Here is a 21,544-nt window from a genome sequence, read left to right as displayed (position 1 = left end):
GCAGGCCTCTTGCTCTGAGTGGAGTTTGAGAATCGCTCCTCACCCATCCAGGACTGGTTTTTCTTACTTATTTCAGTTCTGGGGGAACCCGGGGCTTTGAGCTTGCTGGGCAATACTCCACTACTGCGCTACCTACCTGCAGCCCTCCTTCATGGTTATAGCTCTGTAAGGAACCTGGTAAGAACAAATCAAAACTGAAGCAACTTGGTTCCGGCTCTCCTGCCAAATTGGGGAAGATTCTGGCTGCCTCTGGTGACAGACGCTCTGGCACCTCGCCCACATGTTCTAGCAGGGCAGTGTGAATTGAAACCCAGTCCGCCCTGTATCAAACACCACTTGGTCTGCTTTGGTTTGGTTCTGCTGTTAGGGTGTCTGGAAGGCAGAAGATGCTCAAGTCAGTGTGTTTCTAAGGTGGTGCTCAGTTGTCCACTAATATGCATTATTTAACAAGGAAACAGGCTCTGAGAAGTGTGTCATCAGTTGACCCCATTGTGTGAAAACAGCCAAATGTTTTTACTCAGACTGAGATGACCACAACATTTGTGGGTTCTGAAAGTCAAGTCTGTGATCCATCGTTTCATCAAGCTGTCGCCACTGCGTGGCACATGGCTGTAATTCCCACATAAAATACAAAAATGAGTTTCTTCAGGAGGAAAACTCTAGAAGAACGATCTTCATGTGTAGGGCTCAGCTCGGAGGTAGAAAGTGGCCTGTGAGAAGGGAGGAGGGCCATGGTGGATAGGGGTGGGGATGAGAGAGGGTGAAGAATTACATCTGGCCTAAAAACAGGATAAGAATGATGTAGAGAGATACATCCATACAAAAGCAGAAATGCCACCGTGAAACCTGTTGTTTTTATTTGCTTAATAAAAAATTTTAATTAAATATCCCACGCAAAGAAAAATGAAGTTTTATCAGACTTTAACTATTCTGTGTTAAATATGTGATGAACAGCAGATGCCATATAGCAAATCTCTATGGCTGTTTATTTTATACATATTTATTTATTTATTAAAATATTTTTCATTTTACATACCAACCCCAGCTCCCCCTCCCTCCCCTTCTCCCGCCTCCTCACCTCCCTCCCACTCTACCCCATCCACTCCTCAGAGTGGGTAAGGCCTCCATGGTAGTCAACAAAGTCTGGCATATCTATGGTTGTTTATTAAGTACAAAAATTGGGGGGAAAAAAGTCAATGAAATCTAAGTACATAAACAGGCCTAAGCTCTTTTTTGGTACTTGAAGCTGCATTCTCCTTTTGTCTCCCAGTGTGCTGATTATAAACAGAGAAGCAGAGTGTACTGCTTGCTGTTGTGGATGCTGACACTTGTAGACATGGTTTTTCTTATTCACAGGTACAGATTTATGAATTAGAGGAACATAAGATTGAAACGTGGAGGGGTAAGCACCACCAGGTCTTTAAACAATTCAGTATCTGGAGAAAATGTTACCTGAAAAGCATGTTTGAGTGTGCAAGGTCATTTCCTGCACTTCATTACAACCTGCTAGTTAAAACACTCTGGTTTTCATTTTGAGGGTCTTCCCTACTAACTGTGCACATTGTCACACATGTGTGGCCTTCCACTAGGTCTGGAGCTGTACAGATGCATGATCTGACCACTGAGTAACACCTTCAGATATCTGCTCACCATGGCCCAATATGGGACAGAGCAAGCTTCTGCTATGATCAGCTGAATTACGCTTTTACCAATTCAGCAAAACCAGGACAAGAACAATTGTAACTGAACAATTCAGATGGACTAACAAGGAAATCATTTCAGGAACTCATGGGCTAGAGATAGAGAGATGGTATGGGAGGAAAAGGCTGGCTGTGTGAGCCTGAGCTCAGTCCCCAGAATCCATGTCAAAGAGCCAAGCATGGGAATGTACACTTACCAGCACTGGAGACAGTGACAGGTGACTCTCTGGGGGCTCAGTGGTCAGCCAGCCTGACTGAATCAGCAAGACCAGAGCCAGTGAGCGACTCTGTCTCAAAAAACATGATGGAGAGCTTCTGAGGTGTTCTCTGCCCACGCCCACGCCCACCCCCAAACATGCATACACACAGATACATACACTCAAACATACAAAAGAACTCTGTTTGCCACACCAAAATTCACTCTTTACAGTCAGGTTATTTTTGCCTACAAAGGGGCCAGTTTTTAAACTCTTGTTCCATGATGGGAAGGTTGTCATCTCAAAGACTCATAGTGGACAGGGCAGAGGACCCAGACTGGTCAGAGCATAAGTGCTCAAGGAGAAGCCTGGGTGGAAGGGAGGGACCTACTACAGGGCATTTTTTTTTTTTTTAGCTAGGTATTAGAAGTCTATTGTAGCAGGAATCTTAACAGGTCTTATTAATAAAAACAAACCTGGAGCCAGGTAGTGGGGTGAATGCTGGAAGATCAGAGAAGCAGAACAAGCCACAGCTACCTCACCTCGCCAGTTCCTCAGCTGATCCTGTTTCCTCAGACTGGAAGCCTCTGTCCTCATCTGAATGGGTCTCAGCTGAACTGTGCTGCTCAAAAGCCTAAAAGCTTAACCAGCCTAGTTTCTGGTCCTCACGCCTTATATACCTTTCTGCTTTCTGCCATCACTCCCTGGGATTAAAGGCATGAGTCACTATGCCTGGCTGTTTCCAATGTGGCCTTGAACTCACAGAGATCCAGGAGGATCTCTGCCTCTGGAATGCTAGGATTAAAGGCATGAGTGCCACCATTTTCTAGCCTCTGTATCTAGTAGCTGTTCTGTTCTCTGACCCCAGATAAGTTTATTAGGGACACATTATATTTTGGGGAACACAATACCACCACAGTCTATTTTGCTGTTCCCATCATGTGCTTGACAGGATTACCAGCCTTCAAAGGTATCTGAGAAATCATACCCTCCACTTGACTTCTCCAGACCTCTGCGGCCCCTTTTAATTTCCTGTGGTTTTGAAATCTTGCCAAGGGATGTGTTTTATTGAGCATAGCTTTATCAAGGCAGGCTAAATGAATTAAGTCAACATGACATCCAGATGGCCTGTCAACGACGTGATTAACAACACCAAGACAAGCACTTCTCATCAAATCCTGCTGTATGCATTCTATTGAGCATGGTTTAGGTGTATTTACACTTCCGCCTACGGGGATGTTTGAAGGTGTGATAATATCCAGATTGTCTCAGATACCTTCGGTGTGCAGACCTCAGCAAAACAAATTAATTACAGTTGATTTCTTTACAAAGAAAGTGTGCATATGCTGGCAAGATTCCCAGCATGCCCTGGGTTTTGAGCATCAGTTTAGTGAAATAAAATGAGATCATTTGAAGAACAACATTCCTTAAAGTGATCCTCTCTCCTCGTGTGTATGAAAATTGCTCTAAAGGATTCTGTAAAGGTTTCATTTCTTGACAGTAATGTGGACTTGTTAGGACCCAGTGGTCTCTGCTACCATTTGTCCACATCAGATTGTTTCCTGATGTTAGTAGCATCTTTGGAAATATTTTCCAAAATATTTTCCTTTTCCTATATTTGATTTTTCTTCAAACACATCCTGAAACATGACTTAAAATAACCATGACTGTACCGTTAGTTTAGGATAAATTATCTTTTATTTGGGTTTCTAGTTCGTCTAGTTATCTCCTGTAAACTGGAGGATATTTTAATGTAAAGTAGCATTGCACACAGCAGATCTATAACTAACTGTATGTTTTCCTCCTACAAATGCAGAGTTATACTTACAAGAAACCTTCAAGCCTTTGGTGAATATCTCTCCAGATGCCAGGTAAACATGGAAGCTTCTTCTCTGCTGTGAAAACATTCTCTGCAGTTTAGGTGTCTAATTGCCATGATAAGCAACTAGAAATAGACAGCCAAATCCCTCAGCCTAGATAGGACCAACCTCCTTAATACAAGCAGCATGCCAGAAGTTGAGAGATGTTGGAAATCACAGCAAAGCCAGGCATGGTGGGAATCTAGCACACAGGGGAAGCTGGCATAGGAAGACTGCAGGTTTGAGGCCAACCTGGGCTATATACATAGCAAGCACAGGGCTATCCTGGACAGCTTAGCAAGACCTAAGAGAGGAAGGAGAGTGAGGGGGTAGAACAACCGTGTAGATCCAAGCAGTTGGGAATGGGCTATGAGGTTGATCATCCAGGCCAGTTTCAGACATCTAGCCTTCCTGCGGCAGCATCGCGAGAGGGATCCTCTTACGTTACCCATCTGAGGGCTTCACTCCTGACCCCAGCATTTGGTCCAAGGGGCTGGATCCTGGGAGCAGCAGTGATACATTCCCAGAGTGATGTCAGTCCAGACCAGAGCCATCCTAGAAGGAGCATGGAGAGCAAAGCAGGACAGGCAGAGCCTGGCAGAGCAGGTGCTCAGCTCTCTCTGGCTTTCGGCACAAGATGGGCAGAGTAGGAGACATTTTTAAAGCCCAAGAGCTGTGGAGAGAGAAGACACTTGGTTTGTCCCCTTATTTCCAGATCGTGGGGGAAGGTACACTCCACAGGCTTCTTGGAGACAGTGGCGGGGGCAAGGAGGACACAGGGAAATCCCCCGATGTGGGCTGGCTGGGCAGGCAGACACCCTGGGAGTCTGGCACCTAAACTCAGTGCTGAGGTCACTGCTGGCTTTCCAGAAGGCTTTCTAGGTTTGCCTCTTTCAAACAAAATCCCTGGACACACTATTAACAACCTGCCTTGCTGGAGTCCATGTTTCCCTCTTGAGTTTGAGATACATCAACAGATGGGCGGTGACTATTTTAAGTTGATGACCCTCTTCTTGTGGTAGTATAAAAGCAGTGAAAATACTGGAAAGCAGGGGTGGTCCAAAGTCTTTCTGATCTTTCTTGAAAGCCTCCTAATGACTCTAATGGCTTTTCCCGCAGCCTCTTCGATGCTGTATACTCGTTGATCAAAAATAAAATCCACAGATTGCCAGTTATTGACCCTATCAGTGGGAATGCACTTTATATACTTACCCACAAAAGAATCCTCAAGTTCCTCCAGCTTTTTGTAAGTAGTCCCTAAAGATGCAGTTGCATTGCCTGTCACTTACGTCAAGTAAATGGGCTCCTGTTGCTCTTGGTAGAAGAAACCGGTAGTTCTAAGGTCTCCATTTTGCGGCATTTCAGTCTCTCAACTCACCACTGTGTGCACTGTGTGTTCTCCAAGTTGACGCCAGCTCAAATCCTGTGATATTTTAGCCCAAGTATGCAAGTACTAAGACTGGGAAAAGCCCGCTGAAGATGGGCGTTCCTGTACACGGGAAGCTAAGTATGCAAGTACTAAGACTGGGGAATGCCCGCTGCAGACCGGCCTCCCTGTGTACCGGAGGCTAAGGCGGCTTCTCGGTCTCGCTGAGGTCTGCCTCGCCAGATGGGTGGAGCCAGGGCTTAGGGCAGAAGTTGCTTTGTGGTGCCTTTGTGGAGGTCATGCTTTTAGAAACAGGAGCAAAACAATCCCGGGGGTGATCTCATTCTCACCTGCAGCAGCATCAGAGAATCCCAAAGGTAAGTCAGATGTAAGCAAGAGATGCACCATTGTGCACTTCTGTGGTTTGTGTTCAAACCTCCGAGACGAGACGAGATGGGTAGTATTAGAGGAGGCTCCATGGGAGCAGGAATGTGCCAGGAGGCTTTCGTGCCCCACCCCCATCACCTGTGCTAAATAGGGAGTTGAAGTCATCAGTCAGGAGGAACAGTGGAAGTGTTGATGGTTCAGAAAGGTCATTTGAAGTTTTCTTTCTAACGGAAATAAGAATCACTTAAAAGCTGCTTCCTGTCTGCAGCTTCCCACTAGGCAAGTTGCTCTTCTGGATGCAGCCTTGCAAGGCCAGGGGCTTACAGAGGTGTCAAGGGTTTAGAGACATGCATTGGTGATCCAGCTGGTCACATAGTTTAATAGGCATAGTAGGCATACAGAGACAAGTTGCATTTCCTGATTAAATAAATGCTAAGCAATCAGGAGAGGAATAATTTGCCAAAAAGCCCATGACATTTAGTAGACAACTAGGAAGAAAGAGCAGTTTTTGCCCATCAGTCATTGCAGTGGAGTGTGGCGGCCTCGCGTGTTGAGACATCATAGGAACCAAGGGCTTGGGTGAAGAGGCAGGTGCTCTGGACCCACATTTGCCAGGCTTGGCAGCTCAGCCCCCTAGAGCCCGTCTGTGACAGTTGACCACTGGTAGGCATATCCTGAGAGCTTTGCATGAGGCGTCCTTATCCCTGCCCAGTTGGTGGTGGTAATGCTGTCCATATTGCCACTCACCTCATCTTTGGACAGGAAGGGGTTGCCTTATATTTGGACCAATGTGGCGGCTAGAACCTTGCAGCCAAATATTCAGCCAGAGGTTCTCAGATAAAAACACATTCTAAATAGAGAAACACCATAGCCTGGTTTTTACTTCGTTACCAGGATCATTCAGAGAAAGGGTAGTGATACCCTTGCAGGCATTTGAGACGCAGGCAGTCTGAAGCGGGAATATCCTGTGTTGAGATGGATTAGATGACCTAATAGGTCTTTCTCTCTCTTTTTTCTCTAAATTTCTAGGAATCTCATGATTTGAATATTGATGAACTCTTTGACTTGAACATTTTGTTTCTTCTAACTGTTCATCTTTTCCTGATAATTATAAGGTACACCAGGAGGATGGCGTCAATGATGCCCTTTATAAAAGGTGGATCTTTGAAACCGTAGACCCTACTTGGTTGTAGTTCAGCCTGATTCTAGGCTCTCTTCCAACTTACCCCTCCTCCTCTGAAGCAGTCAGAAGAGGAAGATTCGAGTTTAAAGGTTCCTCCCGCTGTGTAGAGCTAGTTTATTCCTTGTTTTTAATCGTCAGAAACTGGATCCATCTGGGGAGAGCACCAGTCCCAGCCCTTCAGCCCTAGGGTCACTTCAGGTACCGGGCTGAGTGTACATCCCTAAGAATAAAGGGTTCAAGCCGTGCTGGCTTTCAGGCCTTCACTCCCCAGACACACCTGTCGGTCCCATCTTCTACCCACTGTTTTGGAGTGATGAGAAGGGCAAACATGAATTCTTGGGACTCATTTTTTGTAGAAGGATACATACAGAGCTGGTTTGAGACAGGCGGTTCGGATGTGTAGCTCTGCTGACAATAAGACACCAAGCAGACTGTTAGGAGAGAGTCCCTTTCATTTGTTGAACGTAGTTTTTCATTCAGATCTGGATGTTTGAGCGTTGAAAGGGTATGCTAGGGTTCTAGAACATTCTCATGTCTCTCCTTGCTCAGATGTCTGATATGCCAAAGCCTGCCTTCATGAAGCAGAACCTGGATGAACTTGGAATAGGAACGTACCACAATATTGCCTTCATTCACCCAGACACTCCTATCATCAAAGCCTTGAACATCTTTGTGGAGAGACGGATATCAGCACTGCCTGTGGTGGATGAGTCAGGTCTGTGAGGCCATCCCAGCAAAGCTTAGTCAGCACCCTGCTCCTGGACCGGAGGGAGTGAGAAAAGAGCAGACAGCAGAGAAACAAATGCTGGGTGCAGTTCCCATGGTCAGCAATCAGGAGAATAAGAATTTTCACTGGACTTAGTTTCCTGTCTCCATTAAGATACCATTTTATGTCCACTTTTAAATAGGCCCATTTGTTTTAGTCAACACTGTTTATTTAATCCACAGTAGTTACTCAGTTAAGACTAATTTTTTAATGAGTTGCTGTTTTGTTCCTGAAATGTTTTTCTAACATATGTTTTCATTTTTAGGAAAAGTTGTAGATATTTATTCCAAGTTTGATGTAATTGTAAGTATTTTTTCATGTTTCTAAACCTGTCATTCAGAATGCATTTTCAAACAAATGAAAATCAAAATTAGACTGAGTAACAATTGATGTAACCATTTCTGACCTTTTGAGTGAGAGTCTTGGAGAATTTCAGTCTCCAAGAATTTCAGTCTCACAGTGATGATATTTCTAGTACTCACTGATCTACCAATGAACTGTATGAGTATGTGCTGATTTTTTTTAAAGATGTATTTATTTATTATGTATACAGTATTCTGTCTGCATGTGTGCCTGCAGGCCAGAAGAGGGCACTAGATCTCATTACAAGTGGTTGTGAGCCACCATGTGGTTGCTGGGAATTGAACTCAGGACCTCTGGAAGAGCAGTCAGTGCTCTTAACCGCTGAGACATCTCTCCAGCCCCTGTGCTGATTTTTATTATCAGTGGGGTTCTTCATAGAAGTGCATCACATCCATCCCTACAGCCCATGGAGCACACACCTTCAGTGGTCACGTTTCTTTATGGGGTCGCTCTGCCTATGAGGTGTGCTCAGTGAACATGTGAGCTGGGGCCCATGTTAATGTATACCCCTGCTCATTTGGGAGACACTGGTCCAAGAAGAAGCCAATAGGCTGAAAGAGCTATCCTGGTCTCCTGGGGCTCTTTACTCAAATCCTTGATTGGCAACCGTGAGGTTTCTCACTGGTGCTGTAGCATACCTTTACATGTTTCTTCCCTACTCATATGTAAGTGTAATTTCTGAGTTTACACTGTGTCTAAGAGGAAACAGATTTGATAGTGAAATGCATACAATGCATGTTGTCACAGTGTTGACCCGGCCATTAATGACAGTTTTGCAGCTGTCTCAAATCTTTAGATTCACCCTATTCTGTTTAACATAGTCGATACCAAAAATCCTTTCATTAGAACCTTGGATGAATGGACCCACTAAAATCCATGGGAGTTGTGGGAGACCCCATGGCTTTCCGGGCTTCTTGGGCCTCTCCTTGATCTTGCCTGGCCCCCACACCTCCCTAAAAGAGTTGATGACGAGCTCTGAGAACTCACTGGGAAGCACTGATGTGGGCGGCCCCCCCCCCCAGGCATCTTACCCCTCACAGGTGTTAGTTCATTTCTCAGGAGACTTTGCTCGTGTGTGGTGTAGAGCCCTAGTGGACAAAGTGGGGAGGAGCCTGGCCAAAAAAACCCTCAAATTTTAACATGTGAGCTACAGAGTTGGCTTAGTAGCAAGAGTGCATGATGTTCCTGATGTCGGAGGGCTCACAAATACTTGTGATTCCAGTTTCAAGGGATCTGATGCCCGCTTCTGGCCTCCATAAGCACAAAACACACACACACACACACACACACACACACACACACACACACACACACGCCTATGTGTACATGCACACAAATATAAAATCTTTTTAAATGTATAAAACAACATCTGTCTGCTAAGCCTAGTGACACAAGCCTGAGTAGCTAGCTACTCAAGAGCCTGAGGCAGGAGGATTGCAAGTTCAAGACCTAACTGGATTTCAGAATAAGTTCAGGACCAGCCTGAGTAACTTAGGGAGACCTGGCTCAAAATTTAAAAAAAAAAAAAAAAAAAAGTGGCTAGGGCAGTAGCTCAGTGGCAGAGTACTTGCTCAGTTTGCATGAGGTCCTGAGTTCAATCCCCCATTCTACCAACACAACAAATTTACATGTCTCTGTAGTCAAGGTACACCTAGTAATGTGTTATCCTCAGTTACGACTGAGACAGCCATGCTGATGGTGTGATACTAGCTGGAAAGACAACTCGTAATACCAAATTCCATGTTGCTGTTTTCAAAAATCAGCTTGCTCCTCCATCCAGATGGAAATGAAGGACGTAATTTTTTTTTCCTGTGACTCTGTTGCAGAACCTTGCTGCTGAGAAAACATATAATAACCTAGACATCACGGTGACCCAGGCCCTGCAGCACCGCTCCCAGTACTTTGAGGGCGTGGTGAAGTGCAATAAGCTGGAAACACTGGAGACCATCGTGGACAGAATAGTAAGAGCCGAGGTGAGAGACCGGGCCGACGCATCTCCCCTCAGGTCTGCTTCAGTACACACACAGCAAGCAGCCAAGGATGGCTGGGGAGGTTGAGACACAGCCCTGGGAGGCAGGCCATGGGGTCTGTAAGATAGGAGTGGATTCATGGCCATTCTGAACCCCAGCACAGTGCTTGACACACAGACGTGAATACTCGCTGAGTTGAATTTGGTGAATTTTTGTGAGTGCAAAGGTTGGCAAGGTACTTCCAGAGTATTAAAAAATGTACACTTGAGAGAACAAAAGTTGCCCCGGAAGCTTTTAGTTTATACATCCTGGCAGTATCTGTGAATTCAAAGCAAAAATGTATAATATTATTTTAACAAAATGAATGATAATCCGGTAAAGTAAAACTTTAATTTGTGTGTGTGTGTGTGTGTGTGTATGTATGTGTAGTGCCTGCGTGCAAGTGTGTGTACGTGTGTTTGCATTTGCATGTGTTTGCATGTGCATCCACGTGTATGAGGCTCAGATCTCTCCTCCGCCCTGTATGTGGGTTCCAGGGACTGAACACAGATCATCAAGCTTATGCGACAGGCACTCTACCCCAAGCTGTCTGACCAGCCCCAGACAGAATGTTTTGAAGTTCAGTTCCTATCTCTCTCATCTCTGCCCGGACTGAAGTGAACAGTAAACTATTCCCGACCCAAGCAGCCGCCCCCATGCAGCCTGGGCTTTCCTGCTTGTGGAATTTTCAAGTGTACCTTACACAATGTTCCCAGGAAGGAAGAACAGTCACTGTCGTGTGTGTCAGGCCACCTTCTCGTTCTCACAGCCATTCCTTTCTTCTCAGTCAGGGCTAGGATTGGCATCCTTTGTCCCTCCCCACCCCTTCCCCCAGTGTCCATCTCAAGGACTGAAGGATACAGTTCTGTTCTTTCCAGAACATTCCCTACTAAGCAAAATGAACTCCTGATGACAAGTCTATTTCAGTATTGCAAATGCAGGTGTGCAAGCTAAGAGACAAAGCACCTGATTGGTTTTGAGACCACTAAAAGGTGACCGCAACTTCCACAGTGACAGCTGTGCTGCACATGCTGCTGAGGTCCTGTGCTGCACATGCTGCTGAGGTCCTGTGCTGCACATGCTGCTGAGGTCCTGTGCTGCACATGCTGCTGAGGTCCTGTGCTGCACATGCTGCTGAGGTCCTGTGCTGCACATGCTGCTGAGGTCCTGTGCTGCACATGCTGCTGAGGTCCAGTGCTGCACATGCTGCTGAGGTCATGTATGTGCTGCTGAGGTCATGTACTGCACATGCTGCTGAGATCATGTGCTGCATTGAGAGCCATTGCTGTTAGAATTCCTCTGAGCTCCCATAGAGTCCAGCCTCTGTCCTATAGAGTCCAGCCGCCGTCCCACAGAGGCTAGCCTCCATGTGGTGTCTGATTCCATCCCCTAGCTTCTCCCTCCCCGCAGTGTCGATTGCTCTTTAGCATTTTACTAGCAAATCTTCACTTTCCTTTGGTTTTCCAGACAGGGTTTCTCTGTGTAGTCCTGCCTGTCCTAGAACTCGCTCTGTAGACCAGGCTGGCCTTGAACTCACTGCCTTCCCAGTGCTGGGACTAAAGGCATGCGCCACCACTGCCCGGCCAAATCTCCCCTTTTCTTAAACTGTGCTGTATCCATCTTGTCTTCTAGAAGGTTCTGACATACTTGGGATTGCATCCTAAAGTCTCATGAATGACCTTAGAATTATGTGCCCTCCATAGGTCAGAAGCAGGAATAGGAAAGGTGTCATCCCTCCCTGTGATGACAGTGGACATCTATGTGATGGAATCCATTGGGAGAACTACAGATCACTTTGTAGGGAAGAGTTAATGTTGAAAATCACTAGCAGTCTGTTTTTTCTATTGCCATGAGAAAAGGCCAATTATCAAGGCCAGTAATACACACACCTCTTACGTGCTTTGTTGGAGGGCCATGGAAATCTGTGGTTTGAAGGAAGCCATGAAGAGAAATAAGGATGTAAATAAGTTGTTTTCTCAAGTTACATGTCTCAGCTCTGTCTGTTGCTAAAATTCCTTCACCAGATGACTCCTCCCAGAGCCAGAGTGTATGTCACCATCAGCCTTTTTAACAAGAAGATGACTTTTACAAGTTCTTCAGACATATTTTGGCAGTCACGCACATATCTCTCCATACATAAATAAACACAATTAAAATAAATCATCATTTTATCCTAAATCACAGTTACAGTGCTGTGTTTTATCACAGGATTATTGAAGGACCTGAAAGGTTTTTTTTTAAAGAAACTTTGTAAAGAAATCTGTGTTGATTGACACAAGAAAGATAACCAAAGTTACTATTACATCAAAAACATTATCCTTTGACAAAATACATAAGCCAGGCTTCCTCCCCTGCAGCTCCTCCTGTGTCCCATTTTGGCCAGGAGCTAAGGCTGACTGATGCCTCAAGGATCTCCCCGGTAACCTTTGGCCCCAGGCAGAATAAGAGGAGGTTGGAATGCTGTTCACACTGTGCTCTCTCTAGCAATCCGTTCACCTCTGGAAGATTGTAGGTGGGAACACTCGAGGTGCCTGCACCTGCTTCACTCTGCCACATTTATCCTCTTGAACATTAGCACTAATACATGAATGCCACAGCACAGTCCCAGCAGGAGAGCAAAGAGCAGAATCTAAGTTTCCACGACCTTCTGGACTTCCATTGCCCAGCTAAATCCAGTTGCGTACTGGCTACAGGAGACTGAGCTCAAAGTATTGAAGTTGAGAGGCTGGGGTGGAGTCGGCTCAGTTGGCAAAGTGCCAGCACAAGCACAAGAACTCAAATTTGATCCACAACTCCCAGGTAAAAAGCTAGATGCAGTAGTGCTGGGGAGGCAGAGGCAGGAGGATTGTGAGGCCTGCTGGCCAGCCAGTGCAGCTGATTCGGTGTGCTTCAGGTTCAGGGAGAGAGCCTGTGGAGAAGCATGGAGGAAGTCACCCAGTGTGGACAGAGCTCTGGCCTCCATGCCCACCACATGCATGCATACACAGACTGGGATTGTTAATTTTGAGCTGTATCATTCCTGTATAGATAGTTTGAAATGTGGAAACTCAACAGACAGAGCTGGCTCATTTTTCTCAGTGTGGTCAAGCAAATTGGTGTTATGTTTCACCTCTGGGCCCAAACCTTTCTGCAGACATCCACTGTGCAGCTGTCCTGTGCAACAGGATCATTGTACAGTTTCCTGAGTGCCATTTTTCTCCAACATGCATTTTTTCATTCATTTATTTATTATTTATTATGTATACAATGTTCTGTTTGCATGTATTTTTGCAGGCCAAAAGAGGGCACCAGATCTCATTACAGATGGTTGTGAGCCACCATGTGGGTGCTGGGAATTGAACTCAGAACCTCTGGAAGAATAGCCAGTGTTCTTAACCTCTGAGCCATCTCTCCAGCCCCTAACATGCATTTTTTAAATGTTTTAAATTTAAACTTTCGCATGTGGACTAGGAGGATGACTCAGCGGATAAATTGCCTGCTATGCATGCAGGAGGATCTGAATTCAGATCCCAGCACCTACCCAAACGGGGACAGCATTAAAGTCTTGTAACCCCAGCTCTGGTAGGGCAGAGATAGGTGGATGCTGGACTCACTGGCCAGCCAGTCTAGTAAAATGGCCAGTTTCAGGCTCAGTGAAAGATTCCATATAAAAAATAATAATCATGTGGGGCTGGAGAGATGGCTCAGAGGCTACAGGTTCTTACTGCTCTTCCAATGGACACAGTTGGACTATTAGATTCCCACGTGGCTTCTCACAACCATCCAGTCCCAGGGGATCAGACACCCTCTTTCTGGCCTCCAAGGACACTGAATGCATATGGTACACAGACATATATAAAGGCAAAACATCCATACACAGAAAATATAAATGAATGAATGAATGAACGAACGATAGTGAGGCAGCTAGGCAGTGGTGGCACACACCTCTAATCTCAGCACTTGGAAGGCAAAGACACGCAGATCTCAGAGTTTAAGGCCAGCCTGGTCTACAGAGTGAGTTCCAGGACAGCCAAGGCTACAGAGAAACCCTGTCTTTGGGGGGTGGGGAGGTGAGGCAATTTAGGAAAAAACCTCTGGCCTCCATGTATGCCTCCATGGGCAAGTGCAACACACACACACACACACACACACACACACACACACACACACACAGAGTAAACTCACCTGGACTTTTTCTCTTTACAGGTCCATCGGCTGGTGGTAGTGAATGAAGCAGATAGTATTGTGGGTATTATCTCCCTGTCAGACATCCTGCAAGCCCTGATCCTCACACCAGCAGGTAAAAATGCAGATTTCAGGCCAGCACAGTATCACTTGAATTTGATCTTGGCACTCAAGAGGCAGAGACAGGAAGTTCTCTGTGAGCCTGAGGCCAGCTGGTCTACATAGTGAGCTCCAGGCCAACTAGGGTTACATAAAGAGGATAGACAGGTAGGTAGGTAGGTAGGTAGGAAGGTAGGTTGGTTGGTTGGTTGGTTGGTTGGTTGATTGATTGATTGGTTGATTGATTCATTTCTATCCAAGATTTCCAGGACAGGCATTGAAGACACCCCACCCCCACCTCCCACACAGCAAGGCATTGTGTGTGCTGCTCTGCAGATCTTTTTGACTTTCCTTTTCGTTTTTGAAGTTCTAATGTTCTGCTTGGGTAAGCAAAGTTTCTAGAAAGCACACACAGGGACAGGGGTAGAAGGTGCAGGCATAGAGCTGGCCAAGTGTTTATGGTAAAGGGTGGCCTTAAAACACTGCCACATCCCTGCCTTCACATTCTCTTTCCATCCCCTCCCCCACCTCTCCAGCCCCAGCCTAGAAACCAGCTCGCTTCTTCCACAGGGTCCCAGACCCAGGACAGACGTGACAGTAGGTGGCACATACTTTGAACTCTAGCAGTACTCATTAAATTATCACCCACTGTGGTATTGCTTTTCTTTAGTTCAGACATCAGTCAATCTCAGCTAAAGCTAGTCTTTGTAATTAGTCTGTTCCCTAAAACTACCCACCATAAGAGTCCCCAGAAACCACTGCCCAACTCTCCAGATGCAAAAGCCACAGAGCCAACCCCAATAAAGAGTCACCTTCACAGGGATCTTGGCCAGGAGCAGCAGCCTGCAGAAGTTATGAGAGGTGTTCATGGGGGCCCACCTCCCACGTGCTGAATCTGAAACACATCTGTAGATGGCCTCATTTCCAGACTGACTGGCTGAAGTTCCCAGTGAGCTTCACAGTCCCTAACAGTCAGGCACCAGGGGAATTGAGTTGCGTTGATACTGTCAACCAGCCTTAGTTACTTTTCTATTCTGTAAAGTTGCCAGGACCAGAGCAACTTACAGTTTCAGAGGCTGAGTCTGTGACCATCATGATGTGGAGCATAGCGGCAGGCAGCCAGGCATGGCGCTGGAGCAGTGGTTGAGAATTCACATCTGATCTACAAACGGGCAGAGAGGGGGAGAGAGAGTGCTAATGGGGGGGGGGGGGGCTTTTGAAATCCCAAAGCCCACCCCAACTGACACATGTCCTTCAAAAAGGCCTTACCTCTTAATCCTTCCCAAGCAGTTCTACCAACTGGGGGCCCTTCTCATTCAAACCACCACAGCCTTTAAGTTGGAAATGACCTAGCATCTTTCAAAAGATGGAAGGGGCAACTGAGATTTCCATCCTGTGGAATACCATACAGCACTGAAGGTGAACAGAGCTACTCTATTACAAGCGAAACTGGGAAGTCCTGTTAACCTGTAGCTTGTGATTGATTATGTGTAAGTAAATCTTCAAGCAGGAAAAACCACAGGCACTCCCCATGCAAATGAGAAAGCCGTTGTCTGGGAAGACACACAGGTCGGTAGTACCCTCAGAGAAGGATGCCCTGTCCAGGACCAGCCCCAGACTCAGGCATGCCAACACCTCAGTGAAGGCCCTCATTTATCCCCTTGAGAAGCTCTTTTAGGCATCAGAATCCCAGCGTAAATTGGCAAGTGGACCATTCTCTCTGAGCCTTGGTGTCTCAGAGCAGGCTAGGTATGACTTTAGATTTCCATCTAAACTTGGTATTTCCAAAGTTGTCAATCATTCTTGCTCTTCCCATCCTTGTGGGTACAGTGCAGAAATCTGTTTCACAGCTGACATTTGGAATGGATTTACCATGGAAACCCTGTCATAAAAACAGGGTGGCTGGGTTGGAGTTCTTGCTGATAGGCTGTATGTAATGGTTCATTGGGGAAAACATTGCATTCTGAATATGTAGAGCAGAGCTCCCATGGAACTCAGGATGCTCACTCACTTTTGCAAGGTAACTAGCGTGTTACAGAACAGGAGAATGATGGTATATATCCCAGTTACCCCACCTATGTGCAGGTGAGGGTGTCAGATCCCTGGGACTGGAGTTGCAGACAGTTGTGAGCTGCCCTGTGGGTCCTGTGGAAGAGCAGTCAGTGCTCTTAACCACTGAGCCATCTCTGCAGCCCCATCCCGCCTGACATACCAAGAGGTGCAACCACAGCATGAGTGCAGATGCAGGCCTTCTGCCCACAGTGAGCAGCTCAGCTAGATGCTTAGGGGATCCCCTTGAGGGAAGCACAGCCATTGTGATGTGACACCGTCAACAGCAGCTGAGCAGATGTGGCCACAGCTGCTCCGATACTTGCTCAATACAGTAACCTTTTCCCTTTTTCAAAGTGCTTAGCAACAGCGCAGTGGAGTTTACTCTTCAGATGAGTCTTTGTTGCGCACTCACCCACCCGAACGAAGCACTCTGACTACAGTCTGAGGCCCCTTCTTCTAACCTGCTGTTAGTCTCTCTCCAAAGTTACGTGTCTAGTCTGACGCAGAATGCACACGTGGATCCCAGCCCTCTGAAGGCAGAGGCCAGGCTGAGCTACATAGCAAGGTCCTGCCTCAGAAAGCCAAAGCCAGGGGCCTAGAGATGGCTCAGAGGTTATGAGCACTGGCTGCTCTTCCAGAGGGCCGGGGTTTGATTCCCAGCACCCACATAGCAGCTCACAACTGTCTATAACTCTGGTCCCAGAGGATCTGACACCCTCTCTGACCTGCTTGGGCATTGCACAGGCATGGCTTAGAGATGTACATGTAGGCAGAGCCCCCATATACATCAAAGATTTTTAAGTTAATTTTAAGAAGCGGGGGTCAGACGAAAGCTAGGGAGGTGCTGTAGGTAGAATGGTAGGCAGGCCGTTCCATGTGAAACCAACAGGTACTAGTATCCGCTGTGTGTTCAGTTATCCTTATAGATGTATTATAATGTTCTTATATATGCGTATGGTGACTGAAGTAACTGCCTATTTATTTTTACTTTGTTAGCAGTGGAATCTGACATTTAGAGTGACAAGGTGATAAAGATCAGAGCCCAAGGGATGGTGGAGGGGGTGGGGCTCTTGGAGCCGCCCACTCCTCCCACCTCTCTGTTTGGAAGCCTCTGGCTGTCCTCAGACACTGCCCAGGCTGGGTGGGATCGGCTTGTGCAGAGAACCCTCCCATGAGCATGAGCTTGAAACTTCCCGTCTCCCATTAGGTGCCAAACAGAAGGAGACAGAGGCCGAATGACCACCGTGAATGTAGACACCCTCACAGGAGAACTTGAACAAAGTCTCGGGGTCACGTTTTGCCTCATGAACACTGGCTGCAATAGAAGAAAATAAAATGGCTAAGAATGTATATCAGGGTTTGGCGATGGGTATTTTTCCAGTGATTTGTAAGCATAGGAAAAGATTTTATGTGCTTGAAGATTCAGGCTTACATTCAAAGACTGTCCTCAGACCCCCGTCCGAGGGATTTTCCATGCTGTATGTCATTAAAGTGCACTGTGTCCTGAAATTAGTACTACTTTTCATTTCAAAGAAGTCACTGGGATGGAACGGGTGACCGAAAGTGAGTGAACGGCACGTCCAGATCACGGTGCCTTATGTCCAAACATGCAATATGTCACCGCCGCTGCCGCACGCCCCAAAGTGCTGCTGAAGAGACAGCCAGCCCGAATGTGAACATCTTCAAACCTTTTACCCAATCTCTCTCTTTTCATTTGATTTGTCGAAAAGTTGTAATTTGAACGTAGGCAACTGAAAACTTCAGGAGACGGTTCCGAGTGCTGTGTGCCCCGCTCTGGCTGCTGTGTCAGCGAGGCTGGCCTGGCGACAACAGTTTATTTATTTTCACTCTCATGAAGTTTTTTACACATCTTCTGGTGAATGGATTCACCAAACCTATGAATAAAATCTTGGTTGTTCTCTTAACTGGCAAATCTCTCATGATTTTAGTTTGGATCTGGAAAGGCTACACCTTCCAAAACAGCCACTGTTGGGTTTTTTAATGTTTGTGGAAACGGGCCATGGTCACAAGGATGAAGTGCTGGAAGACGTCTGTTTTTTGTTTTTGTTTTTTCAATTGTGTGTTCAAATGTAAACTCATGATATTTGTGTGACCGCAGACAAGACGCTTGTAACTTTTATTGTGACACATAAAACAGTATTGTCATGCAATTGAAGGGAAACAATATTCCCTTGTATCAGTGCTCTGAAAATGTTGACACTGTGTGTGTGTGTGTGTGTGTGTGTGTGTGTGTGTGAGAGAGAGAGAGAGAGAGAGAGAGAGAGAGAGAGAGAGAGAGAGAGAGAGAGAGATCAGAGTTTGGGGTTTTGTTTTTTGTTTTTGTTTTTTTTCCAGATTGAAAATTAAAATAAATCCTACCTATCAGTTTGCTAAAGTTCTTTAAAATACCATATATTTGGGCATGTTCCAATTAGGATTCTACATGGAGAATGTAGAGAATTCTACATTTCTTCTCAAATAAGAAAAGTACATGAATTGTCATCTCCCTTTTACCCACCATCAGAAAAGAACTTGAAAAGATTTATGAATCCCATTATTAAACACAAACATTTGTTTGAGTTTGTTTTTGAGACAGGGTTTCTCGGTATAGCTCTGGCTGTCCTTGAACTCAGTAAATCAGGCTGCCCATGAACTCAGAGATCCACCTGCCTCAGCCTCCTAAGTGCTAGGATTAAAGATGCACCATCATACCCAGCTTAAATATGAACATTTTTTTTTAATGCTGAATGCCATTTATTGAAGGAGGTCTTGAATACAGGCTTACAGCACAGTGGGAGAACCCTGGAGGGCAGAAGTTGGCTACTGATGTTTTACAATCTTGCATCTAAGCTGTTAACACCTAATATGCAGGATACACAGACAAGGAACTTCCCTTAAGCATTCAGAAGGGTGGAATCTGGCAGGGAATTAGCATAGGAAGGATATCAAGGTCAAGGTCAGCAAGCAAGGCAACAGTTACCCAAAACGGGGGCCAGGAACCTACAGGTCCCCCCCTTTTACTAAAAAATGAGCTTCTGACTTAGGTTGCGTGGGACGTCAGCAGGTCACCTTACCTGTCATGGAGATGCCTGCCCAGGCCACACAGGCGTTCTGTCTTAGGTTGGTGAGCACCCCCCAGGCATTACCCATCTGTGAATACTCATTATCATACAGGCTCAATTGGACGTGAGCTGTAGAGTTAACTGCTGCCAAGATCTCAAAGTGGCGCTGGGCTTGCAATCTGTATGTTCGACACAGAAAAGACCAACAGAAGTCCTAACCCACCCATAGCCAGTAGGCTAAAGGCATGAGCCATTCCCTTCCTTAACGAGCCTTACTGCAAATTGGAGTCCTTGTAAGATGGTATCATAAAAGCAAATGGAACTTGAGTTTATAAATTTAAAATTTTCAAGGCCAATCGAAATGTATATAACTATTGATTTAAATTTATCATGCCCAATAGAATGTAAGATTAACTGTGGTAGCTACTTTTGCTGCCAGGGTCTCCACTGTGCTAGCTGTAGTAACCAATTATGAAATGGCAATCCCAGAAACAGTAGCAGTGGTGGCCACCACTGCTATAACAGCAACAACAGCAGCAGCAATGTCAAATTCTCTTAATATGAACATATTTTTAATTAGGAATTGTCACACCAGGAGCTGGAGAGATGGCTCAGGTTAAGAACACTGACTGTTCTTGCAGAGGACCTGGGTTCAGTTCCCAGGACAAACATGGTGGCTCACAACCATTTGTAACTGCCAATCCCAGGGATCCAACACTCTCTTCTGACCTCTGTGATGATTGCATGCCTGTGGTACACTTGCATGTAGACCAAACACTCATAAAAATAATCTCCTTTAAAAAGGGATTTGTCACATAAGCCATGGATGGCATCATTCTGATGTTGCAGCACTCAGGGAGTAGAACCAGAGACCATCCCTGCACTCAGTCCAAGGCCAGCCTGGGCTGCATAACAAGACCGTGTCTTAGAATTGTCACACAGATTGTGTGTGTATACATGTGTGCACTGAGGTATCAGTTTATTTCCTAGTGAGCCAAATAAATGACATGCACCACCTGGAAACAGTGGTGGCTTAATACTTGAAGGAAAGTGACTAAACATGACAAAGCTGATAGAACAACCCTACAATTCGGCCCCTCCCTGGATAAATCTGTCATATAAATATAGTCCATTCACTTGGTGCCTGGCCCTGGGCCCACCTGGTTGTAGAGCCCTGGGCCTGGCCCAGTCAGCAAACAAGCCCACTGGGTGTGGGCCTCTGAGTGACACGCCCTACATCACTTTTCCTACAGTGCTCTCTCAGGGAATACAATAACCCACATTCGTCTCTCTTGCAACTATCAAGATTCACCTGGCCCTCTCCAGTAAGACACATCACAAAGCACCAATTCCAGCCACCTGTTACCTTCCCAATTTCGGGACCTTCCCCCTACCCCTGCAATCATCCTGTGTGCCAAGACCCACCCCTAGGGGAGTAAGTGCACACAGGCATCCAGCCTTCCCCAGCCAGAGGCAGAGCCCCCTCATGCCCAGTACATCTGCTCTAAAACGACTAGCAAGTGAACTCGGGTCCCCTAGAATAAATACTCATTTTCTGAACACATACTCATAGGTAGCCCCTAGATGGGCTGGTTCACAGATTGTTTGCTAGAAGTGTTCACCTAAACCTCTAGCTTCTGTTGCCCCGGACATTGCCCAGGCTATGCTGCCACCCCTGAGGTTGACACGGAGTTGCTCCTTCCCCTAGATCCAGCCCTGAACTCAGCTTGTCAACAACTGGCAACACAGGACCAAAGGCAACTTTGCAAGAGCGCTTCCTTTCCTCCCAGCCCCCTCTGTACTGTGGCCCTCAGGCCCCCATTGCACTTGACACTTCTGCTTAGTACTGAGCTGCTCGTGAGAAGCATTTCTAGAAGTATTGCAGCCAGCAGAAAAGGGCAAGAGACTAAAGGAGTGAGGCCTTCCTGGCCCCAGACCTCTGCTAGCTAATAGCTCTGTGATCTCACCTGCCGGCAATTCAGAGGGTTCACTTTCTCTTCTTTTGTTTGAGACAGGCTCTTGGGTAGGCCAGGCTGACCTATAAAACTTGTTACCTAGCCAAAGATAATTGTGAACTGATCCTCCAGTCTGTAACTCTTGAATGCTGGGATAAGAGGCATGTGTCACCATACCCAGTTTATGCAGTGCTAAAGACTGAACCCAGAGCTCTGTATGCTAGCCCCTCTTTTTTTTTTTTTCAAAGCTGGAGTCAAGCCCAAGGCTTTACACACACTAGGCAGTCCCTCTCCCACCAAGCTACACCCCACCTCTTGTGTGAAGTCTGTCCTCACATGCCATCTTTATTGTGCAGCATGTTAATGATTTGGTTAAGTTCGC

At 46.1% G+C, this 21,544-nt stretch overlaps 1 protein-coding gene across 2 annotated transcripts in view; it reads left to right on the top strand.

Moving 5' to 3' along the window:
* Positions 1-18,070, top strand: part of Prkag2 (protein kinase AMP-activated non-catalytic subunit gamma 2) — a 155,677-nt gene extending 137,607 nt beyond the window's left edge. For both annotated transcript variants that reach the window (XM_036180435.1, XM_036180436.1), the window contains exons 7-14: positions 1,357-1,402; positions 3,714-3,768; positions 4,876-5,002; positions 7,242-7,407; positions 7,724-7,761; positions 9,648-9,794; positions 14,016-14,109; positions 17,353-18,070. In XM_036180435.1, coding sequence (XP_036036328.1) covers positions 1,357-1,402; positions 3,714-3,768; positions 4,876-5,002; positions 7,242-7,407; positions 7,724-7,761; positions 9,648-9,794; positions 14,016-14,109; positions 17,353-17,384 — 705 coding nt within the window. In that variant the 3' untranslated portion in view covers positions 17,385-18,070. The remainder of the gene's footprint in view (positions 1-1,356; positions 1,403-3,713; positions 3,769-4,875; positions 5,003-7,241; positions 7,408-7,723; positions 7,762-9,647; positions 9,795-14,015; positions 14,110-17,352) is intronic.
* Positions 18,071-21,544: the final 3,474 nt, after the last annotated feature.

Source organism: Onychomys torridus, chromosome 3 (genome assembly GCF_903995425.1).
Source record: "Onychomys torridus chromosome 3, mOncTor1.1, whole genome shotgun sequence".
Taxonomy (NCBI): domain Eukaryota; kingdom Metazoa; phylum Chordata; class Mammalia; order Rodentia; family Cricetidae; genus Onychomys; species Onychomys torridus.
The sequence above is the reverse complement of the archived record's forward strand: the minus strand, read 5'-3'. Positions and strand labels throughout refer to the sequence as shown.